General features: G+C 43.3%; 1 protein-coding gene across 3 annotated transcripts in view; it reads right to left on the bottom strand.

Annotated features, from left to right (window-relative positions):
• The window catches only part of RNF130 (ring finger protein 130), a 127,914-nt gene that overhangs the window by 13,937 nt on the left and 89,633 nt on the right, over positions 1 to 24,344 (bottom strand). The window contains exons 7-9 of one of the 3 annotated variants that reach the window (XM_077326607.1): positions 22,326 to 22,530; positions 14,685 to 14,778; positions 10,641 to 10,823 (exon numbers count right to left, since the gene is read on the bottom strand). In XM_077326607.1, coding sequence (XP_077182722.1) covers positions 10,808 to 10,823; positions 14,685 to 14,778; positions 22,326 to 22,530 — 315 coding nt within the window. In that variant the 3' untranslated portion in view covers positions 10,641 to 10,807. Of the gene's footprint in view, positions 1 to 10,640; positions 10,824 to 14,684; positions 14,877 to 22,325; positions 22,531 to 24,344 lie in introns of those variants that run through there. The other 2 variants (XM_077326610.1, XM_077326609.1) reach the window with 2 other exon arrangements.

Genomic DNA, 24,344 nt, shown 5'->3' with positions numbered 1-24,344 from the left:
AGAATAAGCATCATAATAAATAAGTACTCAAAACAGTTGGGATGTGATCAAAGAAGGTATGCACAGGATAAGCCATAAATGAAACTTGTGCAGTCTTCAGACTAATTTGTATCACAATATAACCAGATAAAGAAACATAAAGAGAGATTATCTTGTGAAGGGATTAGAATGACATTCCCCAATGACAGAGTTCCCTGTTAGGAAGACACAAAAAGGACAGGGCCTGAGATGTCTCAATGACCATTTACTCACTGGAGGTTTCATGCTGGTCTGCAGGCTGGAGTTTTAGTCATGGCAGGTTGCCCCACCTCTTCCTGCACCCACATGGGGGAGCATTTGGCCTGGTGTACCTCATCCACCCCCAATTTGTGCTCCTGCATGGGAGCTGGGGCAGTGAAGTTCCCAGGGCGTAAATGGTCATTGTGAAGCAAGGCAAAATAGCCCAAACCTCATCAGAGTATTAGGGAGTGGGTCTCCATAGAAATTGAAAGCATAATTGCAATGTATTCCATGACTATGTTGAGTGTTTGCACTGAAATAAATAAAATAAAGCATAACTAATGTTTTAGGTGAAAGTACTAGCATGTCAAAGTAATTTCCTGGATGTCAGGAGTCACTGGGAAATGCCTGACCACAGTACTGAGAAATGCAGTAGTGAGAACATGAGCATGGTGCATATTAGGTCTGCTTCAGAGATAAATAACAACAAGTGTGGGCATGCTCTGAAAAGTAAACATAAACATTTTACTATGGTGTCACACATAAATATGTAAAAAGCCAAAAAAATTAAATAACAGCAGTAGTAGCCCAAAAGGGGGTGATAATCTTAGCAAAATAGACTGACAACAGGCTATGAAAGGCAAAGTGGTGGAACCAGGTTGCTGTGTCACTGTGACAGCCTTTAAACTAGACATTAACAGGAGGACTTGGTACATAGATCAACAGAAAACTGGTTCTGATGTTAGAATGAAAATAGTCTCAATGGAGTGAGTATTAAAATAAAGCACAGCATGCCTTAAGCATTAGTATGTTGTCCCCTGAACTATCAACCAGGAAACAGGAACTCTGCCTACTTCTTGTCCACTTCATTCAAGTTAGACATCTATATTGCAGCTACAGAGGCATCAACTAAAGCAACCTGTAAAATATGCTTAGCATAATTAAAGAATATGTTGTTTTTGTGATAAATGTTGGAAATTGGAAGAGGGCCTGCATGACAGTGCTCTTCTACCAGGCAATTGGTTGAGATCCAGGGTTGTACCTCTAACATCTAAATGGACCCCCTACCCAACATCTGGGGTGCCCGTCCAGTTGTGAGTCCCCTATCTTGTGCGAGGGCATGCAGTAGGTCTTTATAGTTGGCACCCCTGGCTTTTTGGCTGGTTTATGGGACCAAGTAATTACAGTAAGACTTTTAATAACTGTTTTAGCCTAAAGCTTGTTTTTTTGAATCTGTATTTGACATGTTTTATACCCTGATGTAAGCCACCCAAGACCATTTTTTGAGAGGGGCAACCTAAGAATCCCAAACAAACAAACAAACAACTCTTCTTTCCTTTGTTTATCAAATAATTCAGGCAGAGGGAACCTCTTGAGATGTGCCTAGTCTAGGGAAGTATTATTTTGTCTGGCCAGTAACTATTCTCAGTCCCTGAAGTTTAATCCACATCACAGGGGGTTGTTTTAAATCTAGTAGTCAGTGCTTTAGTTGATAGTCTTGGGTATAGAAGAAGAAGAAGAAGAGTTGGTTCTTATATGCCACTTTTCCCTACTCGAAGGAGGCTCAAAGTGACTTACAGTCACCTTCCCATTCCTCTCCCCACAACAGACACCCTGTGGGGTGGGTGAGGCTGAGAGAGCCCCGATATCACTGCTCGGTCAGAACAGCTTTATCAGTGCCGTGGCAAGCCCAAGGTCACCCAGCTGGCTGCATGTGGGGGAGCGCAGAATCGAACCCAGCATGCCAGATTAGAAGTCCGCGCTCCTAACCACTACACCAAACTGGCTCTATACCCAAGTGGCTGAATACTGGTAGTATTAGTTGGGGCAGAGAAAGTGGTTGCTGCAATAAAGGAGCCCTTCACTCTCTTCACCAAGCCTATATTTAGTAAGAAGTGAGGCACAGGGGGGGAAAAAGTATAGAAAAGGCAGGAGGAAACTGCAGAATTGGTGGAGAAGATGTAAGGCAAAAAGGAAAGAAGAACCAAGACATTTTTTAGAAATACAGATATGCAGAAGATAGTAAGCTACTTATTTAGCTGCTCTCCCTGTAGAATCAGGAAAAGAACAAAGCTCAGGGCAACTCTCACACAGAGACAGGAAGAGGAAGATTTGTTCCTGTCTCCCTGGCTGAGTGGTAGGCATCACCCAGCCAAGATGTCATTTGCCTTAGAAGGAGATAAACCTATATTAAAAAAATGGTTTTGAGTACCATATTGATCTTTGCCCCTTAAAACCTTTTAGCTTGATAACTGCCTTGTAATGTCTACATGGAGGCTGTAAAGATGTAATGAACAAGACAGTTGAAATCCAGCAAGAACTAATGGGCAGGTGTCATAAAGATTGCAAGAACGCAGTGTCATAACTGAGAATGAACAGATACCCCACATGCCAGAGCCCCTGATATCCCTACTGACCAGTTACTGGTTGCCTTCCACATGATTGCTGCTGACAGATTGGTTTTTGCAAGGTACATGTCCCCATCTTCAAGAGGGAAAAAAAGGAGGACCTGGGTAACTACTGACCTGTCAGCTTGATGTCTATAGCTGGCAAAATTTTAGAACCAATTATCATACGGTCAGTCCTTGAGCAGATGGCTATTATTACTAAGAGTCAGCACAGTTTTCTCAAGAACAAGTCATGTCACTTGAGAAAGTAACTTGAGAAACTTACTATCTTGCTGAATCATAGTTTGTATATAGTTTGTCTGGATATAGTTTGTCTTGATTTCAGTAAAGCTTTTGATAAGGTTCCACATGATATTCTTGTTGAAAAGTTGGTAAAAAGCGGTACAGATCCTACTGCTGTTAGGTGGATTGATAAATGGTTGATAGATCACACCCAATGGATGCTTGTTAATGGTTTGTCATCCTCTTGGAGAGGAGTGACAAGTGGAATACCTCAGGGTTCTGTCCTGGGCCCTGTGTTGTTCAACATATTCATACATCATTTGGATGAAGGACTAGAGGGAGTGCTTATTAAATTTGCAGATTACTAAACTGGGAGGGGTAGCAAACACAACAGAAGACAGAATCAGGATACAGGATGATAGTGACAGACTGGAAAACTGGGCTAAAAGGAATTGCAATACTGAAAAATGTAATGATCTGAATTTTGGTAGGAAAAAAATGTATCATTATAGGATGGGGGAGACCTGTCTTGGCAGTAGTATGTACAAAAAGAATCTGGGGGTCTTAGTAAACCATACACTGAACATGAATCAGCTAAAAAGGCAAATTGGATTTTGGGCTGTATCAAAAGAAGTCCAGATTGTGTGAGAAGACGGTACTGCTTTACTCTGCTCTGGTTAGACCTCACTTAGAATACTGTGTTTATTTTTGGGTACCACAATTGAAGAATGATACTGACAAACTGGAGTGCGTCCAGAGGAGGGCAATGATAATAGTGAGGGATTTGAACAACAAGACATATGAGGAGAGGTTGAGAGAGCTTGGTCTGTTTATCCTGAAGAGAAGACAACTAAGAGGTGATATGATAGACATCTTCAAGAACTCGAAGGGCCTTCACATAAAGGGTGGAGTGGAGTTGCTTTCTGTTGCCCCAGAACCAAAGGGATGAAATTAATCCAAAAGAATTTTCAGCTAAATATCCAGAAGAAGTTCCTGACAGAAAGAGCTATTCTTCAGTGGAACAGGCTTCCTCAGAAGGTGGCGGTTCTCCTTCTTTGGAAGTTTTTAAGCAGAGGCTAGATAGCCACCTCACAGAAATGCTGATACTGTGAATTTAGGCATATTGTAAGTGGCTGGGCAGAAGGGATTATATCCATGCTTGGCTCTTGTGGCCATTTCTTGCAAGCCCAGGGAAATGCTGATCACCACTTTGGGGCCAGGAGGTAAATTTCCTCCAGGACAGACTAGCAAGGGATTCTGAGTTTTTGGGGCAGGACATCATCTGGGCATGGAATTGGGGTCACTGTGGGTGGGCAGGTAGTTGTGAATTTCCTGCATTCTGCAGGGGGTTGGACTAGATGAATCTGGAGATCCCTTCCGACTCTGTTTCTATGAGCCTATGAACATAACAGGTACTTCAATTACATCTAATTGACATATTGATTTTTTTGAGAATTGCAGCACTACAATACCTAGTGATATATGCCAGAAAGCTCACTTAAAGGTCACAAAATTTGTATTTTCAAAATATTTATACCCTGTACTACCAAGTGTTTTAAACAGAATCTGTGCAAAAGTCCCTTTGGAAGGGATACAAAAGCATTTTTCCCTTCCAGAACTGGAAATGTATCCAGATAAAATCACAGCTGCTCATGACATAGTTATGCAATTGAAGTGTGGTGGGACTGCTTTTTCTGGAAGGGAGCACACATTTGATTAGGTATGTTGCCCAGGAGTCCTCCTCCTTTGTTCCTAGATATCAAAACTCTACCTTTGTTCCTAGATACCACATTGTTGATGGTAGTCAGGAGGTCTTTTCATAAGCTTTATGAAATTCTACTAGAAAGGCCCATTTTAAAATCACACTGGGGCAAGGATCCCATCCCCCAGCACTCCCAGTGGGATGGAGGCCAGGGAGAGGGAGGGACCACCACAGGTTGCTGGTGGAAGGGCATGCTTGGGGCGTTCACACGGGCAGTGGGCTGCACTGCTGGGAGAAGCAGCCTGCCACCGTGGAATGCAGGCGGCTTCTGTTCCCTGCCTCCCAGTGGGAAGCAGGAGGCAAGCTAGAGCCAGGTGGGTGGCACAGAAGCCAAGTGGGATTGCCCATGGCACCCCAGCATCAAGGAGGGCAGGAAGATGTTGGGGGTGGGGAGCACTTTCAGGCAGGCTTCGGCACTTTCCCCTGGCAAGCAGGAAGGGAGATGGGACAGGTGGCAGGGAGTGTACAAAGGAGGCCTTCCCCTGGGAGCAAGGAGATCGGGCAGGAGCAAAACTGGCAGAGGATTATAGGCAGAGAAGCTTCCCCAAGCAGCCAGTAGGGTGGTGCAGCTGGAGCAGAGGGGGTAGATGGGCAACCTACCTGCTGCCAGCCTCTCATCCTAGTGGCCAGTGGTAGAGGTGGCACAGAGGAGGAGGGGGTGGGGAAGAGGCTCTGATTGGCCATCGGTGGGGGAGGACCATTCCACTGAGGGCCAATCTGAGGCCTAGGGGAGAATGTGCTGGGCTCTAATTGGCCCTCGGTGGTGATCTTCAGTGGGAGAACCCTTGCCCCTGAGGGCCAATCAGATGGCCAACATGTCATCGTAGGGACTCTTCACATTTTATGTGGTATGATGATGATGCTTGGTCACTTTTTTGGATAGAGAACTTGCCACCGTCATACATGCTTTTATAATGTCAACAATCAATTACTTTAAACTATTCTATCCTTAAAAATAGCCCATAAATGTTAACTAGTGCAGAATTAATCTGCCTATCACAAGGTGAAGACAGGAAAGTATTACATTTATTCTTGCCATTCACTGACTGCCAGCTTGCTTCCAACCCTGATTCAAGGTTCACACCATTTTTATAAAGCTGTAAGCAACCTGTGGTCATTGAATCTTCTGTGTAGATGTCTGATAATCTGAAGAGGCCACATTCTATAGCTGTTGATTTTGTGAGGATGGAATATTGGAATACTGTGAAAAGTCCATTCAACATCTGCAGGGTATTTTTGCCAGGATGGCTTTGCTTCTTGATTGGTTCTGGATGCAAACAATTGGCTGTAGTTTTCAAGAACCACATAGTCTTTGGAAAATCAAGGTTACTCTTACTGCACTCTCCATATGTTAGTACACTGTAGAGGGTGCACTTGTGATATTGTGACCCATTCTGTTTTCTAATGCTTCATGGTCCTGCTTCTCATATGCTCGTATACATTTCTTCAAGTATCTATTTAGAGATGTCTTAGAAGCCCTCTTTCTTTTGATAGCTACATGAAAGGAGACAAACAAGGCATCCAACTCCGCAAAAAACTGTAATGCCAAAGCCTGGCATACCTTTTCTTCCTGATGGTTAGGCTCTGGCAGAAAAAAAAAAGCTTTATTTCTTCAGACCTGGGGAAAAAGTAATTAACGCTTAGATGTAAAAGCTGGATCTGCCTTTGGCATAATCTTGTCTTTATTTAAAGTGCATAATTCTGGTGTGTACAGAGAGAGACCCAATTCAGAGATGCTCTAGGCGAATGTAATAGGAAATGAGAAAGATACTTTAAATGTTAGCTTTTCCAAAGGAATGTTGTAGATAGGTTCAAACAGTACTGGAATGAGAGCTTACAAGAGGACATTAAATTCACAGTGTAAGAAAATGATCGACGAGAAGATTTAGAAGTTATTTTCTCTGCCGAAAATATTGTATGTGAGGATGCCAAAACTGTTTGAACACTGGAAGCATAGAAACTAGCCATCTTTTGAAGAACAGAGATTGACATAAGGTGGTCTTCTAGCTTTTAGGCCAACCATCTCACAATCTTGTGAGAGGTCATCTGAAAGACAGCATGGAATGCCACTCCCATGGAGAATCCTTCTGGCTTTTCAGTTTCCATGCAGTTAAGCATAGTCATCTTGGTCCTAGTTCTTTACAGAAGTCAGCTGGTGTCTTCAGAGGTTGAAAATTGACCCGTTATATAAGCAGAGATTGTGGCATGAGACATAATGCAATGGAAAAGCTCCCTCGGAACTTCAGAGTTATAAATGATCACTCTGCTGGCTGCCTACCTTTGTTCCTTTGAGTGGTCATCTGTGTTTTCACACCACCTGCTAACTTTCTCTCTAACAAGTGCCCTTATCTTGCTTGGCTTTAGATGGAAGTGTTTTCTATACCTCTGAATGGGAGCAGGTTTAGGCCTATATGCCAGCTCTAGAAGCTTTTAAAATTGAAACTCTGTGCAGATGCAAAGCCCATCATTGTGATGCACAATGACCATGAACAAGGATGGAACAGTCAGGATCTTACACATGCTCTTGGAAATCAGCCACATTTATAGATGTTTTGTTAACCAAATGGATTTTTTTTGCCTTCCTTGGACAGAATAGATATCCTCTTTGTGGACACAATGGCCTGTATTATCAAATAGTTTTGCAAACTGCAACTTGTAGGGAAAAAAGTGATTGTCCAACTTACTGCATCTGTCCTCCTTTTCACTCATTCTTTCAAACTAGAATGTACAGAATTCCCTCAAAAACAAAATTTGTACATCTCACTGCAGGACTCACATGCACTTCAAGACCCCCCATGATTCTTGATGTCTGAAGCTGTCCTTATATATGATCATGCTGTTTCAAGAAACAAGGTGGCATGTAAAAAGTAGAAGCACCTTGTTCAAATCAAGGTCCAGCCATGAATTCACTGGGTAAGCAAGTCACAACTGCACAGCCTCTATCATCTGTAACAGCTTTCAGCTGTTAAATATTTGGGCAAGGCCCTGGTGGGTGGGGACTGTCCAGACTTCATTTCCAGACAGCGAGCCAATCAGGCAACACTAGAATCCACCCCCAACAACGCGGCCAGGGGCAATCTAGAGCAAGGGGAGTTCCTGCCACCACTCTGTCTGGCCCCGCAAAGCCCTGCCGAGGCTTGGACGAGCCACAGTGGGGCTTAGCAGGGACTCAGGGGGTGGTGGTGAGAGGGCTGGCAGGGAGGGGGGTGAGTTCCCTCCACCACTCTGCCTAGCCCTTCAAAGTCCCACCGAGGCTTGGACAAGCTGCGATGGGGCTTTGCAGGGCCACTGGGGCTAGTGGCAGGAAGGCTGGGGGGGGGGGGACGACTTCCCGCCACCACTCTGCCCAGCCCTGCTGCAGCTCCGATGAGCTGCGGCAGGGCTTTGTGGGGCCGCGGGGGTTGTGGTGGGTGGGCTGGCGGGGGGGACCAAGGGGAGGGGGGACCTGCGCTCCCCCTCCCCCCTGCTAGCGCCCGTTGCATTTAGCCTTGCAATGAGCTCTAAGTCTAGTTCAACTACAAACAGAGAAATAAGTTATGCTGGCCTACTTTGCAGGACTGTTGTATGGATTGCTTAGATGACTGCCTATTGTAGCTTCTCTTTTCCTTAAGTAATGTTTCAAGTTTTTGAAGCAAAGTCAGTGCAACGTTTGGAGCATTTCTCTCAACATTTTACCAGGGCATTTCAAACTATCAATTATATTATAGAAATTTTATATACTTCCTTTCTACTTATAAATGTTGCTTTCTTGACAAATACAAATTAAGCAGTTATTTTAATACAGACTTTGGCCACTTTCCCAAGTTCAAAAAAAGCCCACGTCTTTATTTCCAATATTCCAATATTTCTTTAAAAACAAATCCTCTTTGAATACTGGTTTCTTTTTGATAGCTGAAAATACAAACTGCCATATTTTAATTAAAGGCAGAACTAAATTCAACAGAGGCTATGTTTTGATTGGATTAACGCACAAAAGTTTCAAGCTTTGATCAGCTTATTCAAAAGTGAATCTCATTAAATTGGACATTAGCTTTTGGCTCAAAACCAGAGCTCAACAGCCCTATATTCACTAACAAGGCCAAAATACATTTTTAACAAGTTTTAAGTTAATGTTTTACTCTTAAAGACTAAGTTGGCATGTGGTTTTGAGAAACAGCATTTTAACATATACAAGCAAAAAAATTCAAGTACATTTCTAAAAGACTGTGTGGTACTGTAGCTTAAGTGGTTAACTGGGACTTTGGAGACCTGAGATCAATCTCTCATTTAGCCAAGAGATTACCTTCGCAGGGGTATTGAGATGAAAAAATGAAAGACAGGATCTTCTATAGTACTCTCTTGAGATCATTGTGGAGCTTTCTACAGGTCCCTGGCCTGCAAATTGTCTGCCTGGCTACCACCAGGGCAAGGGCATTTTCAGTGGCTGCCCCCCACTCTGGAACCAGCTGCCTAGGGAAGGTTGGGTCCTATGGGATCTTCTAGCATTCCTGATGGCATGCAAGGCTGCACTGTTTAAAGTGGCCTTTGGATAGCATTATGGACTAGGGAGCTGGCCAGTTATTTTAATCCTTTCAGAATGGTTTGTTAAGTTGATGCTTTAATTGTTTTATATTATTTTTACTCTTAAATGTATAATAATAATAATAATAATAATAATAATAATAATAATAATAATATTGTTGTTGTTCAATCTATTGCCTGCCACTCTCAGACATGTTGGCTTGTGCCAGATTACATACAAAATTCAGTACAATAATACAATCTCCAATTTAAAACTCCTGTTAAAAACCCCATAAAATTACAGAAATACAAAACCTTATGGCGGCAACAATAACAAACCATCTTAACAGCCTCCACTAACAGGTAGAGTGGCTAGGGCAGAGTGTGACAACCAGTCATGCCAATAGATGGACCGGCGTAGGAGTATATCTTCTAGGGGGAAGCCCCATTTGATCTTCTACCAGCACTGGCCTCAACCATAGCCCTGGCAGAAGAGCTCTCCTCCAAGCTCTTACCAGAAATATATTATGTGGAACACATTTATTGTAGTTTAAATGTTGTAAGGTGCCCTGAGATCACTGTGGCAAGAGGGTGTAGAGTATAAATCAAATAAATTGAGCTACTTGCAGAAAGGACAGAATAAAAATAAGATAGTCATCCAGTGTCCCTGGGCAATTCTATATTCAGTTCACATCTCCTCCTAATAAAATGTTCACACATGTGCAGTGCTTGGTTGCCCCCCAATTTTTAATTTTTATTTATATTTGTATCCCCCTTTTATCACCCCAGAATTAAGGCAGTGACATGAAACCCTTCAAGAATATTTTGAGATACATACAAGTAGTAGATAAGGGTGATGCAATATGTAAGGTTTAGTCAAGGTTTGCTTTTTAAAAGCTTAATTTTTCATCTATATGTAAAATGAACTACTTGGACTGGAGCCCTGCATTCAGAACAAATACTTTAGCCACTTACAATTACCACATTAAGTGAGTCTATTGTGCAGTTACTGGTTTCAAGGGACTTAAAAGTTAGAACTCTGATCAGCATTGCAATGCTTACGATTTAACACATCACTTAACATATGATGAAATTATGAATTAATCTAAGCATAAATACTTCTGAAAAATGCAACATTAAATTTCAAGTGAAAGCATAACACAAAATCAAACAAAAATGGCATACTTCTAAAAATAACAACTATTTGGGGGGGGGGGGTTTAGTCAAAATTTCACCTTGGATCTTGTTTAAATTTAAGAAATAAGCAAACAACCCCTGTCCAATATAACATGCTAACTTTGTGTTCGTAACTATAAAAGAGGACACTGAAAATACCTGATATTACAATTGCTAATCTATGAACTACTGTCATTATTGAGCTATTAGTTTATACAGCTGCCATGTTAATGGAGCGTACAGAAAAGAAATCTAGAACACATCCACATTCATGTATTGAATTTGAACAGGCTGATTGGAATAAAAGATCTCACTACTGAGGTTTTGCATAAAAATAAAATTCAATCTCAGACTAAAGTTTTATAACTAAAATTTTATTGATTTTTCCCTTAATACAAAGTTTTGGCATTAGCAAATTATGAAAATAGAAGGTACTAAACATATGCTTGTGTTATATGATCAATGAATGAAGCATAGAAATAGGCAGTTTGCTCTCCAAGGCATTTGTCAAAGTGTTTCTTCAATACCACTCAGCCCTGCAGAGAAGTAAAAGAAAAGAATATCAGTAATATTTTATTACTACTGTTCAAAGAACCTGCATACAATCAGAAAGCAACCCTAAGCCAATTTATTCAGAATCTTATTCAGGAGTATAATGATCAAGGAAATCTGAAATACCTTTTCCTGGTTTAGATGGAGGAAAGGGAATTTAGGATTGCATGGCTGCCCAGTTAGAGCTAAACACTGAACAAATACTTTGCTCAATAAAAATTATTTCAGTGAATGGGAGGGGACATTTAAATCTACTTCTTTATTAAAGAAAAAAACCTGACATTTTATGGGTTAAAAGTATGCAAGAGAGTTGTGAAAAATAAGAAACTAATTATCAATTTCAGTACTCTCTGCCCCAACACTCAATGAAGAATATTTGTAGTTTGCAAAAGTTTAAGTCAGAGCAGTTTCAGATGCTACTTTGCTATGCAGGAACAAAACACAGAGATCCCTCCCACTTCTAGTTGCTCTGCATCATTATCACACCTCAAATAAGTGCTGTTGTTCCTCATCATTATCCCATCTTTGTTTGTCTTTCACCCAGGAAATCCAAGGAAGGGTAAGCCCTGCATACTGGATGCAATATTCTTGTAGAAAAGAAAATGCATGGAACTTCTATATCCTGTTCCAGCATGGTTAAAGGAAGGTCTAAAGGCCTTCCGAATTACAAATGCCCAGCTGTACTGTCAACTGTGCAACCATTACAGATAGAAGCAATATGTTTATTTTTAGATAAATAGGTCTGAGAAAGATTCCCTGGTTACACAAACTACAATATACATTTAATTATTCTGCAGTTCTTTCCCCAAATTATTATAACTTTAGTAGTACCTGCTATTTCATAGCTACTGACCTATGCCTTCCCAAGAGGCTCTTCAGAGTATTAAGGTACTATCATTATTTCATGCACACAATGTTACTTATAATCTGTACTAAAAATTCTTATTTTAAAAAAGCAGCTTTTATCAGCAACAGTAAGTCGTAAATTAAATTCCTCTTGTCTTTTTATGGAAATACTAGCCGTTAAGCCCACATTGAAAGTGGGCAGGAAGGAGGGCCCCCATACTGCCGCCCACTCAATAGGAAGGTGGAGGGAGGGGGGAGAGTGGGGAAGAGGTGGTGGCAGGGAAGGATGCTTTGAAAGCAGGGGGAGTTTGGGAGGGCTGCCCCAGAGATGCAAGTGGGTGTGGGGCTCCCTAGTACCCTCTCCCTGTGCCCCAATGGTGTGGTGGTAGTGGTGGTGAGGGGCTGGCTGCGGCTTCCAGGCCACCATGGAAGCCGGCAGCGCAGAGGCACACCCTGGCCTGCTAAACGCATGCTAGGGACAGGAGGTTGGGAGTTGGAGGGCCCTCATGTATACGCAGTGCGGGAGGTTTGGAGCTGAGTGGGAGGTGACGGCAGTCCAGGTCGCCACACAGCAGCTTTGTTTGCGCACGTCCGGGAGGTGTCAGTATCCCCCATGGCACAAGACCACTGCTGTTTGCTCTATGTGGAGACAGGCAGGCAGCCCCCGCAAAGAGGATTGGTGGGGCTGGGTATACAGGGGGGTCCCCACCAACTGCAGCCGAGGGCTGGCAGGCCGTGTGCATGGGGGGGGGGGGGGAGAATGGAGGCGGATTCCCAGTGGCAGTACTCCAGGTATGAAGGGCAGGGATGACATCAGTGCTGGGGTTGAGCAGCTTCCCAGCTGGTGCCCTAGAAAGGAGAGCCATAGGTGCAGCAAAGGCCTATGCACTCTTAGGGCAACACAAAGGCTGGAAGAGTGTGGAGGAGGTTTGGCATGGTGGAGGTCAGGGCATAAGGGGGTGGGCAGAAGAGGCAGGTGACCCTTACAAGTCCCAGTAGTGGTGAGGGGATGGGTGGAGGAGGCAGGAAGGCTCTTTAGGGTACAGGAGAGACAAAGGGGCTGGGAGCACAGCGGCAGGACCTCAGCAGAGAAGGCAGGCTGCTTTCCGAAGCTGCAGCAGCCACAAGGAAGTAGGTGTGCCTTTGGTGGTGTGCCAGCCCTCTGATTGTCCCTGGGGGGAGGACCCTCCCCCTCAGGGCCAATCAAAGGGTCGGCATGTTGCGAGGAGTACCCTGCACATTTTATTATAAAACCAATAAATAGAACTGCTATATTCACCACTGAGGCAATTCCAGAAATAAGCTGAACTCTGTGTCTTTAAAGAAGTGATCAAATGTAGCCTGAGATTCCTGGCCATCTCTCCAAGCCCGAAATTCCTCTTGGGCAAGAAACATTCTCAGAAAATACATACAGAATGCTCTTCTACTTTTAAAATTCTTATTTAGTAATACAATGTGAAAATGGTTGTAAAATAGATGGCAATACACATTCATCTAGTTCACTGTCAGGAGGAATACTGAAAAATTTGCCAGATAGCAAGATGCTGTACTGCAAGAGCTCTTAACAAAAAGGAGCAAGACATGATTGTGGAAACTGATAGTAAATAGTGTCAGATATTTAAATTGAAGAAAATGTATTTAAAATTGGACCAGAAAATCCATTGTGTTCCTTTACCTAAAATTATATCCCTAGGTATTCCTAAATGTGTTCCATTGAAAAGTTCCTTATGAATCCTGGGGTTCAACTACCTCATTGCAATTTCTAAAAGTAAAGGTATCCCCTGTGCAAGCACCGGGTCATGTCTGACCCTTGGGGTGACACCCTCTAGCGTTTTCATGGCAGACTCAATACGGGATGGTTTGCCAGTGCTTTCCCCAGTCGTTACCGTTTACCCCCCAGCAAGTTGGGTACTCAATGCAATTTCTAGAGATCCCCAAAACTATTTCCCAGTTTCACCCATGACCCTACATGTGGCAAGGTAGCCTTGGATTCATGTCTCCATCTGTGCTGTGGCAACCAGGGCTCATGCACACAAATCTGTATGTAAGAAGGCCCCACCAGTGCAATTTATCCATCCCTTTTGCAGCTGACTGATCATGTAGAAATGTCCTACTTCTACACATATATCTGTGCATAAATTCTGGTTAATATTAAATGCCTCCAAGGTGCACTGTTATGCATTCTTGCTTACAGGATGTAGGTAACATTTGGAGTTTTACCTTCCAGTATTTCCTAACTGATTTCTGGCATAACTTCTCTTATATCCTCCTTATAAATTTTGTTCCTTGATCATTTGTTCTGTTGTTGTGAGGAAAAACAACATCCATTTGTCATTATATGTAGTATCTGAACCAATACCTGTCTTTCTATATCTGTCCTGTATACATTGTTACTATGCACACTATTTGTGGTTATAATATAAAGGTAAAGGTATCCCCCGTGCAAGCACCAGGTCATGTCTGACCCTTGGGGTGGTGCCCTCTAGCGTTTTCATGGCAGACTCAATACAGGGTGGTTTGCCAGTGCCTTCCCCAGTCATTACCATTTACCCCCAGCAAGCTGGGTACTCATTTTACAGACCTCGGAAGGATGGAAGGCTGAGTCAGCCTTGAGCCGGCTGCTGGGATTGAACTCCCAGCCTTATGGGCAGAGCTTCAGACTGCATGTCTGCTGCCTTACCACTCTGCACCACAAGAGGCTCTTTTTAAGTTGTAATATAAGCCTAGTTAAAATAAAATTATGAAAGAGATTTAAAAGTGGCTCAGAATATGAATTCAAATGTCAATGCACTTGATTTGTCTGAAAGGGTTTACCTAAGACAAAAGTAGCCAGTTAATGTTGGTACTAGCCAAACAGTGAAAGAAACTGGGATTCAGTTTTCAAAGCTCCCTTCCAGTTCTTATATTCTTGGTCTTATTTCTTCAAATTGCTCTCTTTAAAACATGCACCAACCCAAATTTGTGTTTATATGCACACAGATACCTCAACATTTACTTACTCATTAGCATTTAAGCTAGCTGTGGCTTTGATGATCATGTAGCAGAGTGTTAGGGCACTCAGGAGGCCAAAGCTGGCAATAATAAACCATTCTTCTGTTGACAAAGGAAAGGGAGGAAATCACTCGTGGAAGAAGGCTTATGTCAAACCGATGGTAACATAGTCTTCAAAGACCTGAGGCAGGTCAACAATTCTAGCCATGAGAGGCACCAGGAAGAAAAAACATCACAGGGAATTAGAAGAAGGTTAGCCATAGAAAGTGCTAAATGTAGAAGGCCAATACAGAATTTCAATGGAAAGATTGGAAAAATAGACATGATACAACATCCCTCCCAGTGGAACCCAGAAGTTAGTGATTCATGATTCATGTAAAATGTAAAGCAAGGGGAGTGAAAGCAGATATTGTACCAGTATTTAAAGAATGTCAAGAGTGATTATTTCAAAATGAGGCCCTGTTTTTAATGCTACATCAGAACACAGTCCCACATACATACAAACAGGACAGGATCCCGCAGTTCTGCTAACAGTAGCAATAGGCTGTAGCATCAGTGGAAAGTTCCTTGCACTGGAGGAAAGTGCTGCTGTCAGTAGAATATATCCACAGGACCCCACCCGCACAAACTACTTCATTATTTGTTTTCCTTTATCTTTAAAGAAGCATTTCAGTCTTTAAAAAAACCCACAATTCGGTGTAGAATCTGTACTAATACACAAACAAAAGTATAAAAAGACAGACAAATCCATGAGAAATATGACTTGCTCCAGAAGTTTTCAAGAAAGCACCAGCAAGTTAAGGTTTAGCTTTCCGGTTCACCAGAGCTTATGCAATGCATAGAGTATAATTACCTGAAAGACTCTTGAAATGTTATTTTCATTTCTCATTTTTACTATGATCTGCACTTTTAAATATCCTGCTGGTGCCAAGCTAAAGTGTTTGCTGTTAAAGAAATCAAGGAATTTTTCTCTCTAAGTCTCCAATATTTGGGCAACAACCACTTTAAATATTTCAAAATTTAGACTACATTTAAGATTAGCCAATTAGTGAAAGGTTCCACGGTAGGAATATATGACAAGTTTGCTGAAATTAAGCAGTTAGGGGTCTGTATGGAAGACCTCCTAGGTACCATATGTGTGCTGCTCTGAGTTCCATGAAAGACGAAAGGTAGGATGTTAATATAATAAAGTCTATTAATGTCTAGTTAAAAAGAAGAGTTGCCAATTCACAACTTACATTCGGGGGCAGGTAAGGAATTAATAGTGTGTATCCATCAAAACTCGTTCAGAGCTCAACTACAGCTTAGCAATGTTCCATTCACACAAGGATAATTACACAAATGGTAGCGCTTTGTAAGCTTAATCCTTGTGTGATTTGTATTATCACATGATGCAACCAAATCATGTATAAATGTATCTTAAATAATCAATTGTATAAATGCATTTACTAAATGATTACCTTGCTGTTGTATATTAATCTGCCCTTGCAGACCTACTTTCCCATTGCCTCCCTGTGTTACTTTGTGTTGCTGCTGTTGTTTCAGTAGCTTTCCTTCTCTATGTGCTTAATAGTGTCTCTTGCTACTGTTACTGTCAGCCTTGCTAGTCTCAGTGCTATACCTTTAGTAAGCAAATTATATACTGTATACTAGTAAAAAAGCCCATTGTATGAAGAAGACAATGGGCGCTAGCAGGTGGGGACCAGAGCGAGCGGCAGGCGAGGGACAGAGCGAGGGACAGGCTACCTGAAAGAGGAGGCGGGCGGCGGCTCCTCGACGTCTCGTAGTTTTTGCCGAGGAGCACCAGGTGTGGTGCGCTGGGCTGCGGTGGCTCCTCTGCATTTTTTTGTTCTTCTGCGGCTTTCCCGGCGGCTCCATTGTGTTCTGGGGCCATGAGGGCAGGGAGCACCCAGCAGCTGCGCTGTGCGCGGCTGCCGGGGCTCCCAGGGCGCCGGCTTGAAGCGGCGACAGGCTCCTCCAGGGGTTTTTTTTTTCTGCTGCCTCTCGTGGGCGCGCCGGCTTGGAGCTGCGAAAGGCTCCTACAGGGTTAATTTTTTTCTGCTGCTTGGAGTTGCGAAAGGCTCCTACAGGGTTTTTTTTTTTTCTGCTAGCTCTCGTGGGAGCGCCGGCTTGGAGCCGCGAAAGGCTCCTACAGGGTTAATTTTTTTCTGCTGCTTGGAGCTGGGAAAGGCTCCTAAAGGTTTTTTTTTTTCTGCTGCTTAGAGCTGTGAAAGGCTCCTACAGGGTTTGTTTTTTTTTCTGCTAGCTCTCGTGGGCGTGCCGGCTTGGAGCTGCGAAAGGCTCCTACAGGGTTAATTTTTTTCTGCTAGCTCTCGTGGGCGTGCCGGCTTGGAGCTCCTACAGGGTTTTTTTTTTTTTTTCTGCTGGGAGCTGCGAAAGGCTCCTACAGGGTTTTTTTTCCTGCTGCTTGGAGCTGCGAAAGGCTCCTACAGGGTTAATTTCTTTCTGCTGCCTCTCGTGGGCGTGCTGGCTTGGAGCTCCTACAGGGTTTTTTTTTTTCTGCTGCTTGGAGCTGGGAAAGGCTCCTTCAGGGTTTTGTTTTCTGCTGCTTGGATCTGCGAAAGGCTCCTACAGGGTTTTTTTTTCTGCTGCTTGGATCTGCAAAAGGCTCCTACAGGGTTTTTTTTTCTGCTGCTTGGATCTGCGAAAGGCTCCTACAGGGTTTTTTTTTCTGCTGCTTGGATCTGCGAAAGGCTCCTACAGGGTTTTTTTTTTCTGCTGCTTGGAGCTGTGAAAGGCTCCTACAGGGTTTTTTTTTTCTGCTGCCTCTCGTGGGCGTGCCGGCTTGGAGCTCCTACAGGGTTTTTTTTTCTGCTGCTTGGATCTGCGAAAGGCTCCTACAGGGTTTTTTTTTCTGCTGCTTGGATCTGCGAAAGGCTCCTACAGGGTTTTTTTTTCTGCTGCTTGGATCTGCGAAAGGCTCCTACAGGGTTTTTTTTCTGCTGCTTGGATCTGCGAAAGGCTCCTACAGGGTTTTTTTTTCCTGCTGCTTGGAGCTGGGAAAGGCTCCTTCAGGGTTTTTTTTTTTTCTGCTGCCTCTCGTGGGCGTGCTGGCTTGGAGCTCCTACAGGGTTTTTTTTTCCTGCTGCTTGGAGCTGGGAAAGGCTCCTACAGGGTTTTTTTTTCTGCTGCTTGGATCTGCGAAAGGCTCCTACAGGGTTTTTTTTTCCTGCTGCTTGGAGCTGGGAAAGGCTCCTTCAGGGTTTTTTTTTCTGCTGCTTGGATTTGCGAAAGGCTCCTACAGGGTTTTTTTTCCTGCTGCTTGGAGCTGTGAAAGGCTCCTACAGGGTTTTTTTTTCTGCTAGCTCTCGTGGGCGTGCCGGCTTGGAGCTCCTACAGGGGTTTTTTTTTCTGCTGCTTGGAGCTGCGAAAGGCTCCTACAGGGTTAATTTTTTTCTGCTGCCTCTCGTCGGCGCGCCGGCTTGGAGCTCCTACAGGGGTTTTTTTTTCTGCTGCCTCTCGTCGCGCTAGCGGCGAAAGGCTCCTCCGGGGGTGTTTCTTTTTTCTCTGCAGCTTCTCGGCGGCTGGAGTCTTGTGTTGTGTTTGCGGCGGGGGCTTCCTTGGGGCCGGCCTGACGCGGTGAGAGACGCTTCGCGCCTCTCACCGCGTCAGGCCGGGAGCAACTGCGAGCCGCGCTGAGCGCGGCTCGCAGTTGCTGGGGCTGGGAATCGGAGGGACCAATCGGCAGGCGCGAAGCGCCTGCCGTTTGGTCCCTCCGGTTGTCTGTCATGAGGAAGGGTCCAATCCAGACCCTTCCTCATCCCGGACACATCCCGCCCCAGAACCCCTTACTGTTTTATTTAGTCCGTGGCGCCCGCGGCGCCACGGGCGGTGTACAGATATTTGCTGGCGTATAAGACTACTTTCCCCCCCTGAAAAACGTGCCTGCAAGTGGGGGGGTCGTCCTATACACCGGGTACACTTCAGTTGGGATAGACATAGCTGCCCATAGTGGCCTCCCGGTGCGCGCCTGGTGCCCATAGGGACCTCCCGATGCCCGCCCACCTCATTCTACATACCATCCAGTATTGCGTGGTATCCAGTGCGGCTGCGGCAGCTCATTAGTTTGGCTGCAGCTAGCATCAGCAGCGAGTCAGGGGTGCCAGCCTTTTCGGCGTGACCGGCCCGTTCTGCTCTGTGGGAAGCAGCGCTGCTCTGGCCTGCTGCTTGTCTACGCATAGCTCACACATGCGCACTTGCGCACTAGTGCCGGTCACAGGGAGATGCAGGGGCGGACCGGAGGCGCTGTGGTTGTGCTGCGGCCGTACAATGGTGACAATGACAGGTACTGTAATGTAATGTAACAAACTCTATATTTTGAGTGGAAATGTTGGAGGGTCGTCTTATACGCCCAGTCGTCTTATACGCCGGCAAATACGGTACTTGTTTGGATGCATTGAGGTTTTCTTCATGCAACACTATTGCAAATTAACAAATATACACTTCCAATAGCACAATGACAATTACACTATCAGATGTGAACCATACTATTCTCATTAATACGTATATTGGTAATATATTAAATTTACCATCACTATACATTCTCAGATGGCTGTAGGAAACATTAAGTCACTGTATTTTAAAGCTAGATATTTGATTTGAAAAAGTCAGTCATGCAGCAGCCAGGACAAGAAACTCAACCTCTGGGAGTTTTAAAAGCAAACAAATCTGAATTTTACTCTGAAACGCAAATATCCAATTTAGACGCCATTAAGTATTATAGTAAAACTGCACCTTCCAAAACATAAAACTTTTCATGACTAGGAGAAACAGCAGAGCTCTTCAGTCAAACAGCTTTATGTAGAAATGTCTTCTCATAATTAAAAGCAGGCCTGTACAACTTATGTCCCATCAAACTGAACAAGTGTCAGAATCCATCTTAGTATGGAGGCTACCACAGACTTGATAAACTTTCCCCCCTGCCTGTATAGGATTGGAAAAATGAGATTGTACAACAACTAGCAGGCTATATGATAGGTGAGCTACATGAGACTTTATCACATGACCCCTTAATTTAATTAAATTTGATATGTACACACTGCCCCACCCTTTATCACATGACCCCTTAATTTAATTTAATTTGATATGTACACACTGCCCCTCCCAGCAAGGCTGGCTTGGGGCAGTTTTCAACATTTTAAAATCCACATAATACATAACAATGAAATACAGTTTATCATCATAATAATTATATTAACCATTACACATTAAACACTATCATCCTAAAATTACAAGCTGATACAAGATCCAGCTTGTAAGGTAGATTCAAATCTAGTAACACATCAAAGACCAATTAGAATTGGGAATGTGTGTAAGTTTTGAAAATCTAATTGCCCTGTGTCTGATACCTAAAATGCTACTGGACTAGAATCTAATTCTCCTGCTACAGACCAACATGGCTACAGACCAACATGGCTAGGTTTCAGAAGGTGGTGCTAGGTGAATGCTGCTCAGTTCCTTGGCCTTTGGAGTATTACAGGGTCCAACAGGGTTTTATTCCCTTGCACTTTGACAGCAATATGAAACCACTGGGTGTGACCATCTAAAAATTTGGGCTGGATTGTCACCAATATGCAGATGATACTTATTTCCTTCTCACACTTGGAGGTGATTTCAGAGAAGCTGAAAACCCCCTGAACCAATGTCTGGAGCCAGTTTTGGAATGGATGCACGCTAATGAACTGGATGGGTTTCTAGGCTGGGGGAGGGGGCCTGCTAGACCCACACCTATGGCTAGACAAGCAGGGGGCAGTGGTAACCAGAAGTGTCTTTTACCAGCTTTAACTAGTTGAGGCCCATCCTGGGCAGGGAACACCTTGCCAATGTGGTGCATGCCCTGCTAACATCTAGCTTAAATTATTGCAATGTATGCTATGTAGGACTGCCATTGAAAAGTGTTTGGAAGCTGCAACGGGCACATAATGATGCAGCCAGGATGTTGACATGATTGCGTTGTTCAGATCGTATCGCTCCAGTCTGGGCCCCTCTACACAGGTTCCCAATTTGAATCTGGGTCCAATTCAAGTTCCTGATGCTGATAGCTAAAGTCCTGTATGGCTCTGGAACTAGCATATCTTATTCTCACACAAACCTATACAAACGCTCTTGTCATCTTTTGATGTCCTGCTTTGAATGCCCCTGCTTTCTGAGGTTAGAAAAGTGGCAACCCAACAGAGGCCTCCTTGGTCATGGTGCCAAAATTAGGAACTTCTTCCCCAGGTTGGTTTTTATTATATGCTTTTATAATACTTTATTTTTAATTTTTAGCTGCACTGGTGGCCCTGATTAGGCAGAAAGTTTTCTCCTTGGGCATTCCCACACATCTATCCCTGCAAGAATAGGTACACTCAGCCCATTTCTAGTAATGGAAGACATTCACTTACTACTGAATCAAGCCATTTGCTAAAGAAGGGCTACATGCTGCATGCTTCAGTATCATCAGAACATTCAGGTGGCATGCTAAACTGAAATTAATTTGTTAATTAGAATATTTATAGACTTCCTTTTTCAGATGAGACTCAAGATGGTATATAAAACACAATGTATCACAATAAAACTCAAAACCTGATTGTCACAAGAGCCCAACAAATTCCAAAGATTTAGGGACCACCAAAGACTCTAAAACAGAGCCATTTTGCAGCTTGTTTTACAGACAGGCAGCAAATGACAGTCTGTATATCCAGTAGAAGTAATTCCAAAATGCTGAAGAATAATGTGTCTGTAGGAGGCTGATACCATACACATCTCAACTAAAAGGACTTGTAGAAGAAATTGCTGGGAGAAATGCAGGATTTTCATGGGTAGAGTTTGTGCAGGTAGCTACTGAATATGTAACTGGAACCCGAAGGTTGAGCAAACAAAAAAATAGAATTACATCCATTTATTATCCAGTGCATATAGAGAAGATTAAAAACTGTACACAGTTCTATGGCAGAACAAACCATACTGAACAATGAAGGAAAAAGCATAATATCATTGAGGAAGTTATACAGTTTGGTTAATCCAAGTTAGAGTTCTGGGGTGTGGATTCTGTGATTTGAGTCAAAAGTGAAATCAATATATGCAGTATTTGGAATGTAATACAATTCAATGTTTCTAAAGGACATCCCAGCATACATAAACATTCTCTTTCTAAATAAAAATAAAAATAAATCAAGCGTACAGTTGAATCTGGTAATCAATCATATTAAACGTTTCTAACAGTGCTCACACTACAAACTATATCAACCCCAAAAGACCAACAGTAAATGTACTTGGATTAGTTTCTTGAATTTCTGGATCCAGCAATTATTGTTTACAAACACAATGCACTATTGGGAAAAAACTGTCAAACACTTTAACCATGTCAATTGCCAGCCACTTAAATCCAGCCTTGCAGGATCTATTTTAATTGGTGTGAAATAGCTTTAAACATTCATATTGTGCTACAGCTGTTTTCAAGTTCAAGTGTCTTGATGTTAACCCTATACTGTTCGAACCTTATTAAAAATGAATAAGGTTGTATGTCACTCTTCAAAACACACGCACCATAATACGTTTGTTAATTTTTTGCATGCTGTTAAGTGGTGAACAGATCTACAGAAAAAGAAAACCTTTGATACTCAAAATCAAAACCAATCATCACTTACTAGTTACAGCAATGTTGATCTCTCCTGTCCTTGGGGTCAATTCTCCATCCTGTGGAAAATGTGATATGCCAGAAGTACGCAGGGGTTCCAGACTGAGTGTGCTGTCACTACTAAGCTCACCAAGTACTGATCTCCTGTTGCCTAGCTGGCCTCTGGTGAGCCTTTCCATGTCAAAGGCCATATTGTCGGCACATGGAACATTTGTCTGAAAGTATGATATTGTAATGTTAAAATGTTTTGTTTCACAAGCTGCTGACAAAGTTACGTGCATTTCAATGACAATAACAAAATGCCTGAAGTATCCATAAAAGTCTGTCATGGGCAGCAAATGCTATGAACAGTGAGGCTGTATAGGAACAAACAGCAAAGGAAGGGGGGTGGGGGAGGCAGCAGCTCTTCAACCAAGCTGTTGAATCCTTTAAGGCAGCAATCCATTGTTCTGATAGCACTCAGGTTGTAGGAAATTAAAGTCTAATGCCTACAAATAATTTATTAATTTTTATTTATTTATTTGGTTTTATAATGCGGTTGCCATCCCAGGGCAGTGAACATGACCAGCATCTAGCACAGTAAAATTAATAAACAATTAACAATAAACCTAACAGTCAAAACAACAGGACTGTTTGAGGACTCTAAATTTCAGCAGCTGGCAGCTACATATTGTCAGCTCCAGGGCTCCTCCATGAATACATTGTTTAGGGGGAGGGAAGAGGAAGACTTAAGTAAGATTCAATGGACATTCACAAAGAGGGGATTATCTTACTATCTTCCCTCCTTCATTCATCATTTGTTAACACAAACTTGTTACAGTTTATGATAATTGGCCACTTTTTCTATATCATCTGTATTTATTTATAAGAAGTTAGATATTCCATGATGAAGAAAGCAAAGTATGCTAGCAGATTACAATATGACTTACTTGATAGCATTCGTAGACATAATATGACATATATATAAGCAGGTAGTTTCATTCTTCCATGGCTTTATTAAAGAATAGAAAGCCAATAAGATTAATTTGGAAATAATCTGTAGTGTCTTAAAGTATGCAGGTGGGTGCTAAATCATTATTTAAAGAAAATTTCTAGGTTTGATACAACCATTTGTATCCGAGATGATAGGCTCAACTGACAGTTTCTGGGTCAGGGCCCCCTTGTTTTGCTTTAGTATTAATAGGTTAACTCTGAAAGTGCACTAGCCATCTTTACATGTGCATCCTTCTTCTCCATCATGTGAAGAAAGTAATAAGTAGCTGGGCCATATTTTCATAATTTGAATGCTGTCCTCCATTATTCCAGGGGCAGTTTGGTTAAGGAGGTAGTGAATACAGGATCAGCCTAAAGCATCCGTGATAAGTATCTGTCCAGCTGCTGCGTGAAGACTGCCAGTGAGGGGAAGCTCACCACCACCTTAGGCAGCCAATTCCATGTGTGAAATTTGACTGTGAAATTTCCCTCCCTGATATCTAACTGGTATTGTTCTACACCAGCGGTTTTCAACTGTTCTTTCTTGGCGACCCCAACTGTGGTGGCAGGGTCGGCGTGCGTGTTCATGCACATGAGCACAACGTTCAGGGCAGTGGCTATTGCCATGGCTTTTCAGCCGCTTCAGAGTGACAGGATGCCTGTTGGAGCAGCCACGGGGGGTAGCCAGCAGGTGGGCGGCGAGGGCGGGGTAGGTGAGGGAGGGTCTGAGGCGCCCAGAGGAGCCTCTGGAGAGGCTGGCCCAAGGACGAGGCTTGGCGGGGGCGCAGGCAGAGGGGATACACCAGCAGCAGGTGGCCGCACGGCATGGCACGGCAGGGCTTGGGGGACGGCCATGGCAGCGACACTGGGCACCTCAAAAGGCAGCTACATATGCACCATGCTGGGCCAGCAGCACCACTCCCCACCGCCTCCCACCACCATGGCGGCCACCAATATGGTGACCCTGAGGAAGGATTCCGGCAATCTCAATTGGGGTAAGGACCCCAAGGTTGAGAATCACTGTTCTATACGTAGTTTAAAGTCATTACTGTGGGTC

Source organism: Paroedura picta, chromosome 3, assembly GCF_049243985.1.
Source record: "Paroedura picta isolate Pp20150507F chromosome 3, Ppicta_v3.0, whole genome shotgun sequence".
In the NCBI taxonomy this organism is placed as follows: domain Eukaryota; kingdom Metazoa; phylum Chordata; class Lepidosauria; order Squamata; family Gekkonidae; genus Paroedura; species Paroedura picta.
The sequence above is the reverse complement of the archived record's forward strand: the minus strand, read 5'-3'. Positions and strand labels throughout refer to the sequence as shown.